The sequence below is a fragment of the Toxotes jaculatrix genome, chromosome 8, assembly GCF_017976425.1.
Source record: "Toxotes jaculatrix isolate fToxJac2 chromosome 8, fToxJac2.pri, whole genome shotgun sequence".
Classification (NCBI taxonomy): domain Eukaryota; kingdom Metazoa; phylum Chordata; class Actinopteri; family Toxotidae; genus Toxotes; species Toxotes jaculatrix.
This window is the reverse complement of record NC_054401.1, coordinates 6810428-6830306: the sequence shown is the minus strand read 5'-3', so window position 1 is coordinate 6830306 and position 19879 is coordinate 6810428. Positions and strand designations below refer to the sequence as shown.

The 19879-nt window shown below is 38.9% G+C and overlaps 2 protein-coding genes across 3 annotated transcripts; both read right to left on the bottom strand.

Moving 5' to 3' along the window:
- Nucleotides 1-730: 730 nt before the first annotated feature.
- Nucleotides 731-11005, bottom strand: akirin1 (akirin 1). Its single transcript, XM_041044096.1, has 5 exons — nucleotides 10623-11005; nucleotides 3435-3581; nucleotides 1984-2112; nucleotides 1351-1422; nucleotides 731-1232 (listed from the first exon to the last, which is right to left on the bottom strand). The coding sequence occupies exons 1-5, from the start codon at nucleotides 10825-10827 to the stop codon at nucleotides 1222-1224; spliced, it is 564 nt and encodes a 187-aa protein (XP_040900030.1). The 5' UTR covers nucleotides 10828-11005; the 3' UTR covers nucleotides 731-1221.
- Nucleotides 10043-17868, bottom strand: cnr2 (cannabinoid receptor 2). 2 transcript variants are annotated; one of them, XM_041044094.1, is made up of 5 exons: nucleotides 17767-17868; nucleotides 15479-15522; nucleotides 14909-14998; nucleotides 12317-14763; nucleotides 10043-10053 (listed from the first exon to the last, which is right to left on the bottom strand). In XM_041044094.1, the coding sequence occupies exons 2-4, from the start codon at nucleotides 15504-15506 to the stop codon at nucleotides 13682-13684; spliced, it is 1200 nt and encodes a 399-aa protein (XP_040900028.1). In that variant the 5' UTR covers nucleotides 15507-15522; nucleotides 17767-17868; the 3' UTR covers nucleotides 10043-10053; nucleotides 12317-13681. The 2 variants fall into 2 exon arrangements, with proteins under 2 accessions (XP_040900028.1, XP_040900029.1); XM_041044095.1 differs by lacking the exon at nucleotides 17767-17868 and having other exon boundaries at nucleotides 14913-14998; nucleotides 15479-15508.
- Nucleotides 17869-19879: the final 2011 nt, after the last annotated feature.

The window sequence follows — 19879 nt, the reverse complement described above, 5'->3', positions numbered from 1 at the left end:
TCTAATAGATTTAGCAGCGTCTAAATCTGTAATGTTCACCAAGGCTGAAGTCTCACTCTGATGTAAATGCTACGTTACCAAATGTGTACCACCAGGTGGCGCTAGAGGCCACACTTAAGAATAATTCAAAGGCGTCAAACGTTGACATGGCAGGTTGGTTGGGAAAACTATACAATTGCATCCATGCATGCAAACATGAATAAATAAAATAAATAAAACAGCAAAATTATATTGTGCACAATTTTAATAACAATGAACATGGGTCAGAATTCCCTCGAGAAAACAAGTTTTGTTTTCTTGTTTTTTTTTTGTTTTTTTTTAATTATTACCATATTCATCCAGAACAGCAACCTCATGTCAACCTGCAGCTGACAATTAGATTTCTTGTTTTGTATAAAATTTCAGAAAGTGATGAAAAACTCCCATTGTAGTCTTCCAGAGCAAAAGCTGATGAGTTCAGATCTCTTGTTTTGTCTGAACAAAAGTGCCAGGGCCTAAACATTTTCATTTTACAGTGATGCAGTGGCTGAAAGTCATGAAGGAAACTGCTTCTCTCTCAAAATGTCCAAAGAAAAACTCGTCTAGCATAACCTTCTAACAAACGATGCAAGATTTTCTTTTTGACTCACTTTTTATTTATGTAGCCGTCCATCGTTTTTTGGTCAGATTTGAGAAAGCTTGAGAAATGACTCAATTAATAGATTAAAATAACACAGACAACAGATTTTAATCACAGAACTTTTATTTTTTTCAAAAGGGAGAAAAATCCACATTCTCGGGTAAAGAGTTGTGAGGAGGGAGGGGGTAAGGGGTGGGGGGCAAGAAAGGAGGGACAACGTGAGAAGTAGGAGCCATTAAATACAGCTGCTGGAAGGTTATACAGAATGATCATATGAGCCAATAAGCTTTTTCTACAGCGCCGGCAAGAGGTGTGACACAGATCTGCTTAGGTCAGGATTTCAAGAAAGAGCATATCAACAAGAGAAAAGGGCAAAAAGGGCGGGCTTCATACATAATCTTTCAGATTCTAACTTTTGGCCAGCAGCAATAGTTCTGAAATAAGAAATCAACTTTTGGATTAAAAAGTGGATAAACCATGGCACCCAAACAGTTTGCGATGGAGGGGAAAAAAACAGGGAAATAAAATGAAAATCAAGTGGAAGGGGCCAGTGGAAGAGCAGTCGTCTTGTGAGAGGAAGCTGGGATCTAATCCATGTGAGTTCAGGAGACATCTGAAAAACATGAAATGATTGATGCTGTATATGACCATCAGATTACCAATTTTCAATCCAATGTGTACGTTGACAGAAAAAGTGTGTCTTTCTGAAGAAAATGGTTCACGATACTTACAACTAGCAGGCCGAGCTCCGTATCTTCGCATGATCTGGTCTTGTGTGAATTTCACAAAAGATTCATATTGTTCTGGAAAGAGAAGAAGATGGAGGTGAGGGCTTTGTGCTGTAGATTCAAATACCAGATGGAGCAGAGGGCTGAGAGTATGTCCACACTAAACCGCCTCATTTTCAAAACACAGGTCTTTGTCTACACTGAAACACCTGAACAACAGGAAAACTGATAAATCTTTTTTTTTTCTCACTTGGCAAACAAACAAACTGCAGATCACGGCCTGTATCTGGTAAAACTCCTGAGTCTCAGCTGGTTAAACCTACGTTCAGTCTCCTGCTCTCTGTGATTACCAATACAGTATTTTCATACAGTTCATTCCCTGCCCATTTACAGTCTTGGCATTTAGAAGCTCACATAAATAATGTTTGAGGAAACCATGGATGCCAATACTGCAGATGTTATATCAGTCAAGTTATTTTATAGCAGTTATGCTGTGATAAGGGAGGGGGAAGGATGTTTCTCACTACAGTGACATTTTTTACTGATCTTCACTGTTAGGATGTAAATTGTGAGTCTTGATATTAAAGTGGATGTACAGTTTTTATTTATTTTTATTTTAACAAGAATGATTTTTACCTGCAAGTTTTGTGTTAAGGATCTGTTCATACTCCTCCCGGATCTTCTCCTCGTGGTCTTTGAGCAAGCGCTCACACAGGTAGCTCACCTGCCTCAGTGTGAACGAGGGCTGGTCCTTCCTTGAGGCACCTGCGAAATACAAAATCAGATCAGCTATAAAAAGGCTGAATCGCTAACATCTCCTGTGCCGTGGCAAGTTACCGAGACAGAATCGACCTCTCTCCAGAAATAGGTGCTTGGCGAGGTGAAAATTTACAGCTTTGCTCTCGTTCGTCCCTCACCTCTGTAAGACCAACAGGGTCATGCAGCACTAATGTTGTCCCTCTCTCTGAGTCTCACCAATGTCTCCATCACAGTACAACTGGAGCCAGCTTTCATGAGGTGATTCATTATCTAGTGGTCTTTGAGGTCTGATATGAGTCGGTTAGACTAAAATGTTTATAAATCACATGCGAGGCTGGCAGAGCCAAGGACGAAGGTTTAACAGCAGTCTCAGAGACAGAAAGAGGCAGAGCTGGTAACAGTGCAGTCAGTGTGATCTATGAGACTGCTCTGCAGAGTGAGAGGAAAGAAGCACAGGAGCCTTAAGGCCTGGGGCTTGGATTACATCTCACTGCTTAACTGCAAAATTGCGCTTAACATATCAAACTACTCGAGTGCAGCACAATAAAGTAAATGTACCATGTTTGTCAGATATGAATGCACAAACACGCTGTAGTTTCTCTTTTTTTTCTTTTAAAAGGGCACACACACAAAGAAAGATTGGACTAAAACAGTAAATCTGCCACAGTATACACACAACCACAGTGCCTCTGTAGATGGCAATTGATAGACTTTTGGATGTAAGTTGTAAAAAGGTATATGAGTTCCATTTTTAAAGAAAAGGAAAAAACAGTCATCGTTTGCTGACACTGTCAACCACCAAGAATTCAATTACCATTTGCTTTTATGTATTTAGTCTTCTGACTGTGTCATCTCTTCTATTTTTGAGTTCTTCAAATTATCACAGTAAAAATTAATTATTCCATTTCACTTTTGCACTTCAAATCAGTTTGATTTTTTTTTTTTCCTTTTAGATATGAAAACTTGAAGGTATTGCTAATTTGGAGTTCCATCTGAAAGTATACTTCAGAACAAAGCAGTGATGTTATCTGATCACCGCCATCTTTCACAAATACCCAAATGAATCAGAATCCTTGTAAACTGTCATTCATAAACAACTAATATGTCATGGCACTCTGCACTCAACAACAAAATAAAGCCCTAGTTCAACCAATAACTGACCTTACAGAACATATTCATTTGTAATGGTGGTTCAAGTGATCCTTACATTTGCACCAGTATGGTACACATTACATCAGTACAAGACGAGGAGATATGGTGTCTGGAGTTGTAGCACTCACAAAGAACAGTGTATGGACTTATGCACAGTCTACAGTAATTTCTCCTACCTGGTGGGGAGCTGGGAGCGTTAAGGGATGAACTGGGACTAGGGGCGTCACTAGAGCTACAGGCCTCAGCCTGGTTGAAGGCCCCTTCCAGCTGCCGCCGCCTCTGGATCCGGCTGTACTCCTGACGGAGGTTCTGGAAGATCTGCTCTGTGGGGAGCACACGGGAAAAAGTTTAAAATAATAAAAAAAAAAATGAACAGTGGACACTCACTCACATATGTTCCCACCAGTTGGAAATTTGGTGATATGATGGATGGGCCCAGTGGGCTCCCACTGAAAATGCATTCCAGGCTCTCTCACTTAGCTTCAATAATGTGAGACATAATAACATGCAAACAATAATGTTGTGAACTTCTACTTAATACAACCATCATATGGTGCATAATGTGCAATGCTGTGTTTAAGTCTTTATACTGATCAGGAAAAGTTATGATTTTTTATGGCTATGAAAATCTTATATTCAATGAGTTGAACAGTGATTCACTACAGGAACTGAACTACCAATAGTTTTTTTTTTCAGTACTACACCCACCACAACCACATTCATAGAGTGCTGAATGTATTCCTGCATCAACAGGGACTTTTACAGGGAGACGTAATCGTCCGCAGTGTTCCCCTGACAAACTGCAGCTATGCTCACTTCCTCTGTGCTGTCAACTAAAATGGCTTCCAAAACAAAACATTCATCGACAGGAAGTAGGTCTGAAATTAACATACCAACTACAGCTGTAGAAAACACACACAAAGCTGACTTAAGACACACTTTGTGATCTTGTGACTGTATCACTTTCATTTCTCTTCGCAAGTTTTTCATGACACCAGCATCATGCCAAGCTACAGCTGGTGAAATGGCTCAGGCCTAAGCTGTAACATCAATCGGTTCTTTACTATGGTGTGACAAAGTAAAAGCCCCTTATTCCTCTGAGGCCTGTGTAGTGGTTGAACAGATTGTTGAGCTTTTTGTTGATTGAAAGCGGATTTGTGTAGGAGGATCTGTATGATACTAGACTTCAATGTAAACCAGGACAATACTTGCCTACCTATATGCTATACTTGATTATCAGTGCTTTTAACCTAACTGAAAGACGCTAAATACATCTACTAGACAGCTAAGTAATATATACGTACAGCCCTGATAAATCGTGTACATTCATTTGAAAGTCCACCTTTCCCATTTTCCCGAAAAGATGCATACCAGTAAGTACATGTGCTTAAGACGATTATCTGCTGTTATATTTAGGATATGCACAAACTTCAATTACCATATACTTTCATGGTTATATTTTAATGTCACTCAGACTTTGTGACTGAAGCTGGAACGTAACACTGTAAAAAACAGAGCAGTTCTGGTAGATTGTTGTACATCCTGGGATGTGACTTTCCAAACTGACTTCATTGTCTCTATTCACCTTGGTGTCACAATCATTTCTTATACCCAAGCAGTAAATAAGAACAGAAAACAATTTAGAAACTGGCCCCAAAGCCCTCCTTTAAAAAGCTTAAGATGACACTGTTAAGCAATATAAAGTCACAGTATGGGGGTTGGAGTTAATGAGGCTCTCTGAAAATGTTCCTCTTTGTGCACTGTGACAATTTTTTGGATGTACAATTGGTCGAACAAAAGAAAAATGACTGGCAACTGTCTTTGTTTAAGTCATTTTGCAAGCAAAAATGGCAAACGTTTGATAGGTTCATGTTTTTAAATTGCTGCTTCTCTTTTTTATTTAATTTATAGTTTGTTTTTAACAGATACATTTATAAAATCACAAGTATGGACTTAATTACAATAAAGACAATACAGGTACATGTCCATTAAGCTATGATGGATCATAAAAATAAGGTCTTTGCATAGTGGTTAGCCCCTTATTTTCTCTGTATCATGTTTCCTCATGAGGATGAACCCTGTACAACCCTGCTGTCCAGTGTCAAAACAGCTTAAACATGGATCACAGCTTGCACCACACATGTCTGATTAGAAAGGTTAAAGTTCAAGAAAGTCCTGGGAAAAACAACCAGAGCTAGTAACCAAAATGTAGAAGAGGGACTTTATCTTACTCAGTTTTGGCAGGGGGTGAAGTCACTGTAGTTGCCCCTCTATCTAGAAACTGTGCCTCATTTATCTTGGGTGGGGAGAGACCAAGAAGTTGGCCACTTCAGCCAGCTTACCAGTGAACTTAAGCTTATTTGGATAGTGTGGAAAGCAGGATCTTCTCCACAGGGCCATTTTATGCTATTTCTCTCCACTGGAAATCATTTTGTGTCCCCAGCTTGAGAAGTGCAATACAAATAAAGTTCTTCTTCTTCCTAATATTATTATTATTTTCAGAAAGCTAGGTTATATGTGGCTGTGCATTACTGAAATGGTGCCTTCACTGAGACCCTTCCTCTTAGGTGGCCACTGAAACCTTCCAGTATCAACAATACAGGGCAATAATCTGACAGGCTCTGTTTGTTTAGCTACCACTGGCCTTTTCACTCTTAACAGAGATATGCCACTGCCGAGAGATAATCAATCTTTCAAGCAAGAAGAAATACCTAACATTCACAACCTATACCAGAGGTGTCCATACTGTTCCAAACTGTTCCACAAAGTCTCCCCTACTTTTCAAGTAGGGGAGACTTCCTATTTATTTCCTAAAACAAATGTGAAGTTCTGACTTTCAGCACTGGGAAATTGTAATGGACATTTTCACTATATTCTGACATATATATTAATATAGTCTAAACAATTAACTGAAAACCCAATCAGAAGATAAACTGAAAATCACAGGAAATGATAGTTGAATCCATACCTGCATATTTCCATGTTTTAACTGTGTGTTCTATCGCTATTAATGACATCAATGTCTAAGACAATATAGGTATTGTTTAGAGTAAGATAAGAGAAATTAAGCCTTGGTGTCCTAGAGCATCCCTGAATCATCACACACTTAGAATATAAAGACAAACTTTAGTTTTCACCCACTGATTAAGCACATTTATTATTTATAGTTGTATTAGTATAGTTGCAAACAGTAGGGGGACTTTTGTGTGTGTAGGAGGTACTGGAAGTGTTTTGTTTTTTTTTTATGTACGGGGTGGTGGGGGGTGGGTGTTGCAGATCATACCACCGCTGCTTACCATTTTCCTGGGGAACCCTGTAGTGGAAAATGGGAACCCAACATGATAGTTTTTCGTACAAAGACTATAAGCAGATGGGCAATACCATGATTCTATGTAATGCTGCAATTTAGTCTTGACGTGAATAAAAGATAGTTGCAGACTTCAGTCTCTAAATGCAGACAAGAAGAGATTAACCAGTGATAGCTGTCTCATATGAATGCATCCTACTAATTGACTGTTTATCTCCTGTATGTCAAATGTATAACTACATTTACTAAACGTGAATGTAGTTATTTCTGATTTAAGACAGTGGAAAACTGATAGACATTCATTTCTGATGGACAGCTGTCAGTACTCCTGGGTTCATCTGACTGACAAGTGAAAACCCTCTCCAGCTGCCTGCCACTTCCAGTTGCTGCCAACTACTAGTAGCTCAACTGTGGGCGTTGCTTGGCAACAATAACCCTGTCACAACCAGGCCAAGTAATCAATCACAGAGACTTCCGGGAGCCAGGGGAACACAGTGGAGAAAGCCTTGGCTAAAAGGCTTAGGCACAGGCCAAACACTGAATACGACAGGAGATCGGCCAGATAGATTGGACATGGTGGTGCAGAGAAAACAAAGCTGACTCATTTCATTTCACCCTCCACTGCTACAGGATTGAGGGGGGAGGTGGGTTTCGAATGTCCCAACTGCCAGGAAGTAGGTGGTGATGTATTATCATGTCAGCTTAAGTTGCCCTGTTGCAGTAAAAAAAAAAAAAATGAAGAGTGACCGCTATATAGTTTAAATACAGCAGAAATGGGAAATACCAACTAAACAACAGACTACAAAGAAGCTCACCACAGAAAAGTAAATTATTTCCAGACATGTCGGATGAACTCTGGTGGGGCAAATGTAGCATTTAGTGGTCCAAAATCTGACAGCTTTGGTCTTTGTCCACCTTTAACACCATTATCCACTAATGATGTATTAGGTTTTTATTAGCAACCCTCCCACCTCTACTTTCTACATGCTTAATAAGATACCACTGAGATGTTTTTTTTTCCTGAGGAATAAACCTCAAATTATATTCTAAAACAATAGCAAGCCCAATTTAGTCCACATAAGACTGGTTTAACAATATAAATGAAAGTAGTCCAATGCCAAATTCCTCAATTCATTCGGAACATCTAGCAACAGCAGAGTTGGTGATATAAAATTTTAATTTGGAAAAAAAGAGAGTACCGGTATCAAACTGATAATCAGTATTGGGAGAGAAAACGTTGGATCAGTGCATTCCCAGTTATTGCTAAATGAAATTACCAGTATACTGTTAATAGATTTCTCTGTATTGCCCAGTTCTAATTAGGGGTTCATCCATGTCCAAAATCCATTTTTGATCTATCATCAAGAGCTTGACCACAGAGCAGGCAGTGTTTAGCCCATAACACTTGCACATTTTTGTAGCCTGACCCACATTTTAGATCTGAACTATGACCTGCACACCTTTCCGTCCAAGCTGTAAAGCTGACAGAAGTCAGCCAGCCCAACCTTCCAGGTAATATTGTGTCCAAGGAAAACACCAGGCTCATCTGTCATCTGGGAGAATTTTACCAGAGCACAAGCCCAGACTGGCAGCCCAAGAATGAGGCAGGGGCAAACAGAATGAGTGATCCCATCTAGACTATGAAATAATAACCTAAAGATATATTGGTGTTATATCCGTGTGTCTCACCTGCTCACCACAAGCAAACCTGACTAGCTGGAAAGCATGTGTGGGTAGAGACGAGTGGGAGGGATGACAGCTGGCCTTTTGCTAAAATACAAAACTGCTTTCACTTGGCAGACCACAGCAGAAAGGCAGGTTTGCAGCACCAGTCCCATCAGGGGCCTCTTTCTGGGTGAAGGTGAGTGTAATACCTGGTATCCAGACCTCATGTCTACGTCAGACAATCTGCATTACTTCACCCATGCAGCTGCTGTGCTGTAATTCAGCTAGGCATGTCAGGGTCTGAAAGAAATTAAGCACACTACAGGCCTGTTGGATTCTTAACATTAAGTCCAGGCTAGATAAGCAACATCAGTCCAAACAGCCTGAAAAATCCTAGTGATTCATTTTGAGTGCTAATATACAACATAGCTACACTATAAACACCACTCTGTAGAAGATACATAAGAAAATATGTCTTCACCTCCAGACATCAGCAACTACACGGAATTGCCTTGCACCTCCTCAGGAACAATACTAAAAAAACAAAAACTAAATGATGATGACCCTTTGGCTAAACAGGATGAGAGTTACACATTTCACCACATGCACAAATAAATGCATTTTACATGATGCCAGCTGTGGCGACATCTCCATCAGCACCTACATCTGTGTGTGTGTGTGTGTGTGTGAATGCTCTCTGCAAACCTTCCCTGGCTTTCTCTATGAATGATGTACACTGCCCCCCAGCATCATCTTGCACTGATGTGCACCATAGAGCACATTTTTCCTTACAGTGCAAAAGCAGGAACAGCAGAGACCAATACTTTGCCCTTAGTCTTAACAAATAATACATAAATAATACACTGTGCATATTGGGACTGGGCTCTCGTTAGTTTGTTTTAATGAAAATAACCTCACTAATAGCTTATATTTCACTTTCTTTTTTCAGGTAACACAAGTTGCCTCCATCTCGGATGTATCTTCCATGAACAACACACAATGAAACCCAATTCAAGGAGAAAGGCTCAACACACAGCCACTGATTAACTATAAGGGACTGACCAGTCCTAAATCAAAATCCTTCTTTTCCAAGCAGTTCCACACCAATAAAAACCAGTTGACCAGTTATGAGGAATACAATTTCTGATTTCTTTCCTGTCACTGCAATTGTCATTACTTTGTGGCAAGATGGAAGACAATAAATTTCACAGCAACAGGAGATTTAACTTGCACCAAAAGTAACTATGCTCTTTATGATATGCTGTGCTGTAGGCAATGAATTTCTAATGGGTACACATAATGTCAATGTAGGAGTTAACAACAGGTTTAAACACAAGTAGTAGAGATGTCTCAGTCTTGTAATCCCTTCGCATTTCACAGTAATTAAATGGTCAAATAAATTCAATGACATCCAGCAATGTTTTAATTAGATTTCAAAAAGCAAAACGATTAGGTCTCACTGCTGTCATTCTGTTCAGATCTCAGTGACTGGCACGTACAATAAGCCACTAGATCGCAGTGGAGACATCTAGGTAATTATCTCATGTCTACTTATGCGCCCCACACCGCCCAACGCTCACAGTGGAGCTGCATTTTCAAGTCAATGGGAGAGAAGAGTACAGGCATAAAGGAAATGAACAATGCCTTCCAGGCCTGAGGAGGAGGATAAATGGTTATAGTGCATAATGGTAACCCCCCACCTCAATGCAAGACAACTGTGGCACTAAAGCAAAGAGACGTCACTCTGGCAGCTCCTAATTAACAGCCTGCTATGATGTGCCCGCTGCTGTGATACCATTTGTCTTGTCAGTATATCCAACAGGCTAGGCTGTCGCCCAGGTGTTACAGAAAAGGAGGCTCTTTTGTTTAAATCCAATCCGTTCTCAAATGAATGTTTAATTGAATATATTAGTGTCTTTAATAGCCGTGATAGGCCACACTAGGGCTGGAGGTTGTTTAAGTAAAGCTGATAAGGGCAGTCATGTAGCTATATAAACTTCCCCAATGCCAGAAACAGTATTTAGTTTAGCTAAGCAAAACAAGCAACAAACAATTTTCATTAACAAATCGACATTAACCTGTGTAAGCTAATTCAGAAAACTATGCAACAAAACAATGAGCTGGCAAGATGCCACCGACAAATGCTTAAAGAGCAACTTCTACTTCTGTGCGTCTACTGATTTATTATTATTAGCAAAATTATCTATGTCGGTAATTTAGCGACGGCGCTCCCCTTCCTGGCGTTAGCTTAGCAGTGCTAACGTTTAGCCTCCAACCCCCATTCTGATTCTCTCAACAAGCTAGCTATCCATTCCACTCCGCCCAAACCCCCTCCCCCATGACACCCACCCTAAAACGCAGAAAAAGGCGTCAAATATGGTTAATTTCATACCTGGGGTAAGCCTGTGTTCGCCTCCTATGGCCGGAGGGGACATCGAATGCGTTGGGCTGTCGACTGGGGGACGGAGGTTGCATCTTTGCGGGGACGGAGTGCCAGGAGTCCCCGGTAGTGGATTGCACCTTCTCCGCTTGGGAGACTGGGGACTGAGGAGGGCCTCAAACTCCATCGACCGCTTTAACGTAGCTCCACAAGCCATGTTAGCTCAACAAACCGGGGAAACAAAGTAATCTGGAGAAAAAACGACACGCAAAACTTGGGGCTGAACAGTCGCACTTTCAACGTTTAGCTTTCCTCGAATGTGTTGAGAGTTTCTTCCTCTCCAAAACAACGGATTTTCTTCTCTGAGTAGTAAGCCAACGGCCGAGCCTGCCTGCTGAATTTTTAAAACGTCACAATGGCAGAGCCTACCATTACAGGAAAGAGGGGGGTGTCAATATTTAAAAAAACATTTTTTTCATTTGTCAAATTAACTGAATAATAATTGTTGTTGAGACTTTCTCCTTTTAACGTAGTACGTAATAAATACTAGAATCATTTGTGTTTTTGTGATCTTCTCTGCCGTCTTCACGCTGCATTTTCCTGCTGCCCAACCCTATTGTTGTTGTCGATCGTTTTCCGTTGAACTCAAATTGAAGGTTCACGAGACGTCTGGTGGTGGTGGTGAGGTAGCTCAGGTAGGTTAAAGATGAATTCTTTAGAAGTTAGACTAACCCTTTTTAAAATTTTTATTAACACCGGCAAATTTCAAATAATTAAATGTTCAAAAGCAATTTATTGAACAAATGAAAAAAACGTATGATCAGAAAGCTGCACTGGGGTTAGTGTGATAGGGTACAAAGATCTTGCTGTATTGTACTGCCCCCCCTCTTTTTTTAAAAAACACTTTTCTTACATTGTTGTCTCTACAGTTGATTGTAGACTGAAATTAATTTCAGACTTCAAAGAGAGCTTGCCCACACTATATACAATGACTCAAAAGAGGAACTGTATTGTTCTGTATGCACTGCTTTAAATGTTTGTATTGCACATAGAGATAGTTTACTTTCTGACCTTATCTTGCTGTTTTATCAGATATATGTTCCATACCACTTCTGTCCACTAATGAATCACCCATTAATTTATAAGTGCTGCAGTCTCCACTACTGGATATTCATCAGGCTGTGACAGTTTGTTTCATGTTCAAAAAGTTTTCCTTGCACATAAGATAAAATGATAAAATAAATGGAACTCTAATGGTCCCTTGGAACAAAATGTGATGAAACTTCCTCATTAAGAATCCTTTTTAATGGAACATCCTTGATTATTAATTCATAACAAATTGAATAAATACAAACAAAACAGAACTGTATCCAGACATTACTGTTATCAAATAACCTATGGAAAGAACTAAATACTCAAGCAGACCGTTATGCAATGATTATACTAGCTTGTATCTGCAATACCTTATACTGCTTTAAGGTATTCTCCAATATCTATTAGCTAGGTTGCACTTTTCCTTGTAAAAATGGCAGAAATCAGTGAAGATTTTCATTGAGCAGATGTTTTTTTGCAGAATTTATTTGTTTATTTACTAGAGGGAAAGATAGGAAATTTACGGGACACAAGCAAATTTAAGAACATTGCAAGAGTTGGAAAACAAAATCATTACAACATATTAAAGAGAAAAACTACACACACACACACACTTGTACTCTTTCTGATCCATGAACATCTGGCAGCAAAGATCCACTCAGAAGACTGACAGAGTCAGATACAATTGAAACTCATTGCAAACACCACACTTCCATCCTGTTTTGTCACTTGATTCATAATGAGATGAGTAAAATGAGTAATGGTTTTTTTTTTTTAAACAAACACATAAAGAGTCAAAACAGGGTATGGTCAAGTATTATTTTTAATAATATTGATATAATGGGTGAAATGTATTCTGAATACTATCCAGTGACCTAAGATTTAAGATTTTCATGATTCTCGATTTTGTTGCCCTATGTGTGACTATGACTTTAAGCCCATATCAGTATGTGCATTACTGCAGCTGCCAGTTGTCTCTTCTGCAAAGAGTGTTCTAGTCCCTGTGCTTGTTTGCTCTTCCTGGCATGTGCCTCATTTACCTCAGCACACTGCTTGGATTCATGTGGTGAACATTGTGCAAAATCCTCCCATGCATGGGGCTTTTGTGGAGTCCTCGCATTCATGTGCAGATAGTATAGGCAATCCACAGGGTCCTCTGTTCCTGCATGCTCGGGGACAAACACTGTAGCATTAGCAAGCATATGAACAACAAATTGTAAACTCAAACATTGAGTCAGCAGTTCACTGTACACAATATTTCATAGGAGTGAGAGCTTTAAAGCAATGGCATGGGAGGCAGTGAGGTCAAAGGTTACGGGTTAGATAGCCACATTACATCATCTCACTTAAAAAAGACACAGTAAACCTTTTGCTTGACCTAAACAAATGCCTGGAGATTTATTTCCACTGACGTCAATAGTCCAGCCAGTCCTAGTTATTATCACAAAATGCTTAACAAAACCTATCGTGCCTTGCAAGTAGGGAAGTACTGAAATCATACCATGTTGATCATACTTATTGATAGTACTAATGGTTAACGGTTAACAATTAATCCTTAATGTTGTAACTGTTATGATTAAACTAATGTGTAAAGGTGACAAACTAGTTTCTAGGGTTAATGTTTCCTAACAAGTTTTTTTTTTTTACAGTTGTAATTGCATGTAAAACCAACCATAACCCTGCATTTCTTAGACGAAATGCAGGGTTAGTTAGAGGTGATGATTTTGATCAGGTGATGATTTTTGATCACCTCTAACTACTAACTTTATTCAGGACTTATTGTTTAATAGTTTTTGCCAAATAGTCTTGTTTCAGTCTAGCCTTTTGATGACAATGAATCCTACTATTGGATACTGTAGATTTGATTCTTAATCTACAGTAAAGTTGATTTGAATCACCATCTTCACCAACAACACACTGCCATAAATATTTCTGATCTGTATAGCTAAACTTTTTCAAATTACAGCTCTCCACCTCCTTCATTTTCTGATGTTCAGCTGCTGATTGTTGACCATTCCTGAGACGGAGTTGAGTGGGGTGGTTCCGAGCTCGGGCAGCTCGTCCTCAGAGATGGCAGTAAAGTTGTTTTCTGCAGAGGGTAGTCCTGAGGTTAAATCCTCTGTTGCTGTTTTACACCTCCCAATCTCACACAGCGTTTGTAGTAACTGCACCAGAGCAACTCTTAGCTCTCTGCAGCGCAGGGCGTACAGCAGTGGGTTGACAGCAGAGTTAACCAGGCAGAGGGTGCTGCAAAAGGCGAAGGCTCTCTGTTGGGCGTGGGTCAGGATCACAGAGACATCAGCTAGCATGAAAGAAAGCACAGGAAGCCAGCAGCTCACCAGTATGAGTACGATCAGGCCAAAGGTACGAGCCAGCCGGATATCCATCCTCATGCGTGCATGGCCTGTCCCTGCTGCTCCCTGGAGGCTGGTCATAGACGATTCATGACGATGGGCCTTCCACAGGATGAGAGCGTAAGCCCCCAGAATAAGAGCCAGAAACACCAGGATGAAGCTGGTCCAGCAGCCCAGATAGTCTTTTCTGATGTAGGGAAACAGATGTGAGCAGGTCATAGTAGAGGGGCACCTCCAGCCCATCAGAGGCAAGAAGGAGATGACGATGGTGGTGCTCCAGAGAATCAGTAGGCTCAGCATGGCTCGCCATCGTGTCAGCAGCACCTTGTAGCTGGAGGCATGGTAGATGCAAAGGTAGCGATCCAGAGCAGTCAGTAGTAAGCTTCCCACTGAGCTAGTAAAGGCCATGGTGACACCACCTAACTTGAAGAGGTAGGCAGTGGGGCAATCGCTGCGATGAAAGAGGTGAAAGTCCAGGAAACTGGTGGTGAAGAAACAGCTGGCAAAGACATCGGCCAGAGCAAGGCTGCCAATGAACATATAGGAGGGCCGCCGCCGTAGAGAGGTTGTTGCAGCAATCACGACTAGCACAAGTGAATTTTCGAGCAATGTGATAGGACCTGCCAGGAAACAGATGGAGCCAATGGCTTTCTTCTCTGTGTCACTCAGAACCATGTAGGAGGTCAGATCCACACAAGACCTGTTAACTTTGAGGAAAAACACAAATGCGTAACATGACAAATCTTAGTAGATAAGTGACCTGAAACCAACTGAAACTTTTTTTGCATTTGATAAAACATGGAAACATAATTTTGTAAAAACAAGGTAATGTATTTATCAGTGGCTGCATACCTACTGGTGATGAGGTACTGGCCTGAGTGGGTTCTGAAGAAGTAGGAACCTCCCATGTCTCCATTTCAATGATTACCCTCTGGACTAATACTAGATTTCAAATAGGAAATAAAGTTAATTATTATTTAAATTTGTTGTTCTTTTTAAAATAATACCAGTGACAAATGTCTCTGAAACAAAATTGCTAATGAAAGCATTCATCGGGATTTCTACACATAAATATTAACAGAAATAAATTTAAAGTAAAAATGTATTTTCCCAAATTTTCTATTATTTCCTTAACTGCTATCAGTGAACGAATCAATGAAATTATTTTTCAGAACAAAGAATTTGATGTTTACTTTATGATTACTTTCCTTTAAAAAATGAATGTTTTCCTCAGCAAACTACATAAACTGCATAACAACAACAATGAAATCCACAATCCAGAATTTGTAAGCTACATGCCCAAGTATAATGACAAAACAAATTAAGTATATACAATTAACAAGAAAAGAAAATAAGAGCAGTAATACAATCTTTAATAAAAATGCAAATGGTTTGTTTTTTATGTCGTGACTGATAACAAACCTTCTCTGAGGTTTTTACATGAAGTCATGAAGACAAGAAACTTCCTGTTGAGAAAAAAAAGAATGTAGATAATGCGGTTAAGCAGACATTGTGATTACTTTATTCTCTTTGTCAATATTGAACTTCCCATTTAAAAGGTACATTAACATTTGTGAGTCAAGACAGAAAGTTATTTAGAGGTCAGGGCAAACAGACAGTATCAGCTGATGATTATATTGGAGACATAGTTGGAACATGCATAGTAGATCAAAAGCAAACCGTAAAGTTCTCCTTGAGGAACAAAGATCAAATTTCGTTAAAAATCCCAGAAGAACTTAATCTCTTTCCTTACATATGTACTCTATTATATAGACCAAAGTAATACAGCCAGTTAGGTACCTGGATTCAGAACCAAACAGGGTGAAGTTGCTTTTAGTTACTGTACTGCACACAGTTGGGACCAACTTATTGGAGATCTTGATTCCAGCCACTTTCAAATCTAAATTTAAAACTCTATGGTTCTCATGTACCTTTAATTGATTGGTTCCTCTACAACATTTTATTTCCTTTGTTGAATTTGGAACCAATTAATTACTGCACTGTAACTGCACAACTGTGTTTTCATTTTTTAAGTCTCTTTTTATTTTGTCTTAAATGATCTGATTCTGGTTTTTATTGTTTATTGTTTTTGAATGTCATTCTGATTTTTTCCTTGTCTACATAAAGCATTTGAATGGCCTCTGTGTTTGAAATGTGCTGTAGAAATAAAGCTGTCTTGCCTTTTATCCCAGGTTCTGTTGTATAAATGTCACGTCATGTTTAAATGTAGATGTAAATGTCTCATGAATGTTTAAGCACCTAAAACAATAGTCTGCAGCCCACAGTACATCAGGAAACTTGTCGTATTTGTCACTACTTACACAACTGTGCCCTATGAAACTTTCAATGCCCAATTCAGCAAGAGCTCCTTTGTAATTTAATTTATTGTTCTGGTAATTTTAATGAACTCAGCTCATCCATATAATCAATGTTTAATTTATATTTCCCCAGTCACTTTGGCTGGGATTGTACTCTAAGTGCATTGAGCTCTACCTGCAAAGATCGGTTAAGCCATCTAAATATCACATTTGAAGACTGCCCCCTTTTGGAGTTAGATGGAATTGTACTCTAACAGGGCAGTTAACCGGTGGGTGAAGGTCAGCACGGAGTTGAACAATCTGCTGTAGAGTGCATCACCTGTATGCAATTAATAAATTAAACTCAATGTGGGAGGCTGACATTAGAGGATTTGATTAAAGTAAATAATGCTGTGAGAAACTGGAGTGGCCACCTATAACTGTTTGCACAGAGTGGCTTAAACATGAGGAATATTTTTTTACATGCAAAACCATAATGCAAAAAAATAAAATACATGTAAATCACAATAATCTTGAAGGAAAGGTTTTCAGAGAAGCTTTAGAACATTGAGTAAATTACATAAAAAAACATCAAAATTGATCAAGGAAAGTAGTCGGCTTATATGATGCAGTAAGTGATTACTGTACTAGAAAGTAGACGAAGGGCAATGTTTTCATCCAGCCAGGTTACTCTGCCCTTCATTCCATTGTTTTCCCTTTACTCTGTTTCCAGTGACAATTCTTTCTACTTTTCATCACAAATATGACATTGCCTTATGAATGCATGGAAAATATATATGGGCAGAAGTGGTGGACGTAAATTACTTTCTAGCAAGCGTCTTATTGACTTGAGGGACAATATTTCTCAATTCCACTGTGGGTTATATGGGTGCATGCACTGCGTATATTACACCACCTCAGGCTTTCTCTTTTATCATTTGTGGAGAAAATCTTGATTGACAAAGTGTTGTGTTTTGACTCTTAAGAACCAGTGTGCCTTGTAAAAATTATTGCCTTTGAAAGCAGTCTCAGCAGTGCTAAAGAAAATTTTATTCATGGTAAAAAACACACCAACAACCCATTTTAGTCATGATGTAGCAATAACCCCTTGAGTCACTGTTGCACCCTGCTGCATTGTTTCAAAATATCAAAAGCTGTTGAGGCTAAATAATGAAATCTGTATTTGAAATCACCGGTTTTGATTTAGTAACAGGAAAAGGAAGCATTTTAAAATAGGTCAAAAGTTGCAGATCTTCTGAAGAAATACACCTATTGAATACAAGTGAAGCTGGTCAAAAGTAAAAACATGTTTTCTTGTAATTTCTAAAAAAAATCAGTAAATTGCATTTGCAAAGAGACATTGTTCCAACACAATTCAAAGCAAAATTAGTAAATAACGTTTTAAGACCTTACCTTATGTTCTCTCGTGTCAGTGGTTTCTTGGTTTAATAGTGTGATTTCCTGTCTGTTCCAGCAGCAACGCAACCAGCACATGACTGTACAATCGACAGACCAGTGAGAAAGTGCATGAGTGAGAAGAGAAGATATGGAGGGTGACTGTAATGAGAGGGGGGAGAGAGAGAGAGAGAGAGAGAGAGAGGCAGATGGCGAGGGAGGGTTAGAGAACAGAGAGAAACAGATAGAGAGATTAAAGATGACAAAATTATTTTTCTTTTCAAGTATTATGACTACAGCTGGAGTCTGTGATGAAACTGAGAATAAAATGATAGTAGTGAAATCCATTTTTGTTTGATTTGTCAGATTGTTTATAACTGAGGTGTTATGTCCTTCAGTGTCTTTTAAGCAGATAGGGTCATGGACTCTGGGGAGGAGAGCACTCAGAAAAGGTACTAGGGTGTCGAATGCTCGGTGTGAAAAACATGTCGATAAAAGAGGAGGAAACCATGTCCACATTAGGTTTTCAAAGACTGAAGACAGCCTCTGAACTCTTTACTCTAAACATTTCCATCAAGCATAAATTTACCAGTAAGTGAACACTGAGTTTAGATTATCTTTTATCAAACTTGAACTTTCATGCTCAATTTAATGACCCCATTTTTAATGTTTTTTTTCCTAGTCAACATAACAAAGACAATCTTGGCTTCTATTTATGCAACGACCTTCCATCTCTTTTCCTAATTACTTTCCACCTTCATCTTCATTTGAGAGACAGTATCTACCATCACACATACACAAGCACATACACACCCTTTCCTTGTAGGCTCACATGGTTTCTGCTATTTTCATGATATCTCTGCATGGAAGGACTGGCAAGAAAATAAAAAGGGGGTTTTAATCATGTCTGCTTTGTTAAAGATTTGACATTTGTCATTCCTGATAAATGCCAGAGTGTAATACTACTTGTAGTACAACAGGGGGCAATGCTAAGCAACCCTGAACTAGTGGACAAAATAAATGACTCAATAATGTGTCAGGGTGCATCACTAAAATGTAGCTGAGTTAAAATGTTGTTTTGTGTTTTAATCTTTATTATTCCTCATAGATGCAAACTCAAACTTGCCAAGTAGTCCACTCTGCAATCGAGGCAGTTTAATTTAGCTCATGTCCCTCTGGTAAAAAAAAAAAAAAAAAAAAAACATTAGTAATTCAATAACAATTTAAACAGGTCACAAAATCACATACCTGAGGCATTCTGAAATAAATTAGTGACCCATTTTAGCCTCTCAATTTAAGAATAGTATGATTAACAACACAGTAACTGGGACCAACAAATATATTAAAATTACATGGCAAGAAAATAGGTCAGAAAGAGGTGTTTTGTGACATGTTTATATTTAAAGATTATTCAAATAAATTATTGATTTGAAATGCAAAATAAAAAAACAACTGGCCCTGAAACAAGACAGTGATATCTGGTGCCCTGGTCATGTTTTCTCCTCCTCTGACCTGATAGATCCAGCAGACCAGAAGGCAGGAAATGTAATTAGGAGCAGACAGCACAGCTTCAATAAGATTTCTTCTCAGTCACTGCCAGGTGCAGCACAACAGAGTAGACAACAGGACAAAATAAAGCCTGAAATGTTCAATTATCAGCTGTATTACATCATCCTGTTACACAATCCCTTTTTAGAAATCCCCCTGGACACAAACATCAGGGCTCTCTGTGCTGTTTCACACTGTTTCAGGTAGAATCCATTTATAAGATTTTCTCTCCTCATTTCCAGATCGCCAGACCCTCAGAGAGAAGCATCAGATTGCTGATATGAGAAACACAAATCAAATTGCTTAATGCTAAATGGCCAAATAATGCTTAATTATTCACTGTACTGTACTGTTTTAAATAATAAATAATATAACTGTAAAATAAAAATGTATTCACAAATTAAAAGAGACATTCAAATTTACATATTTGCCAAGGTAAATTAAAAACTCAAAATGTAACATCTTGAAGAAGCAATTAAATAGAAAGCTGCACAAACTTTACATTATAATAACTTATAATACTATCTATAAACTTCTTAAATAATTATATTTCTTTTGCCATTTCTATTTTCCATTGACAGTA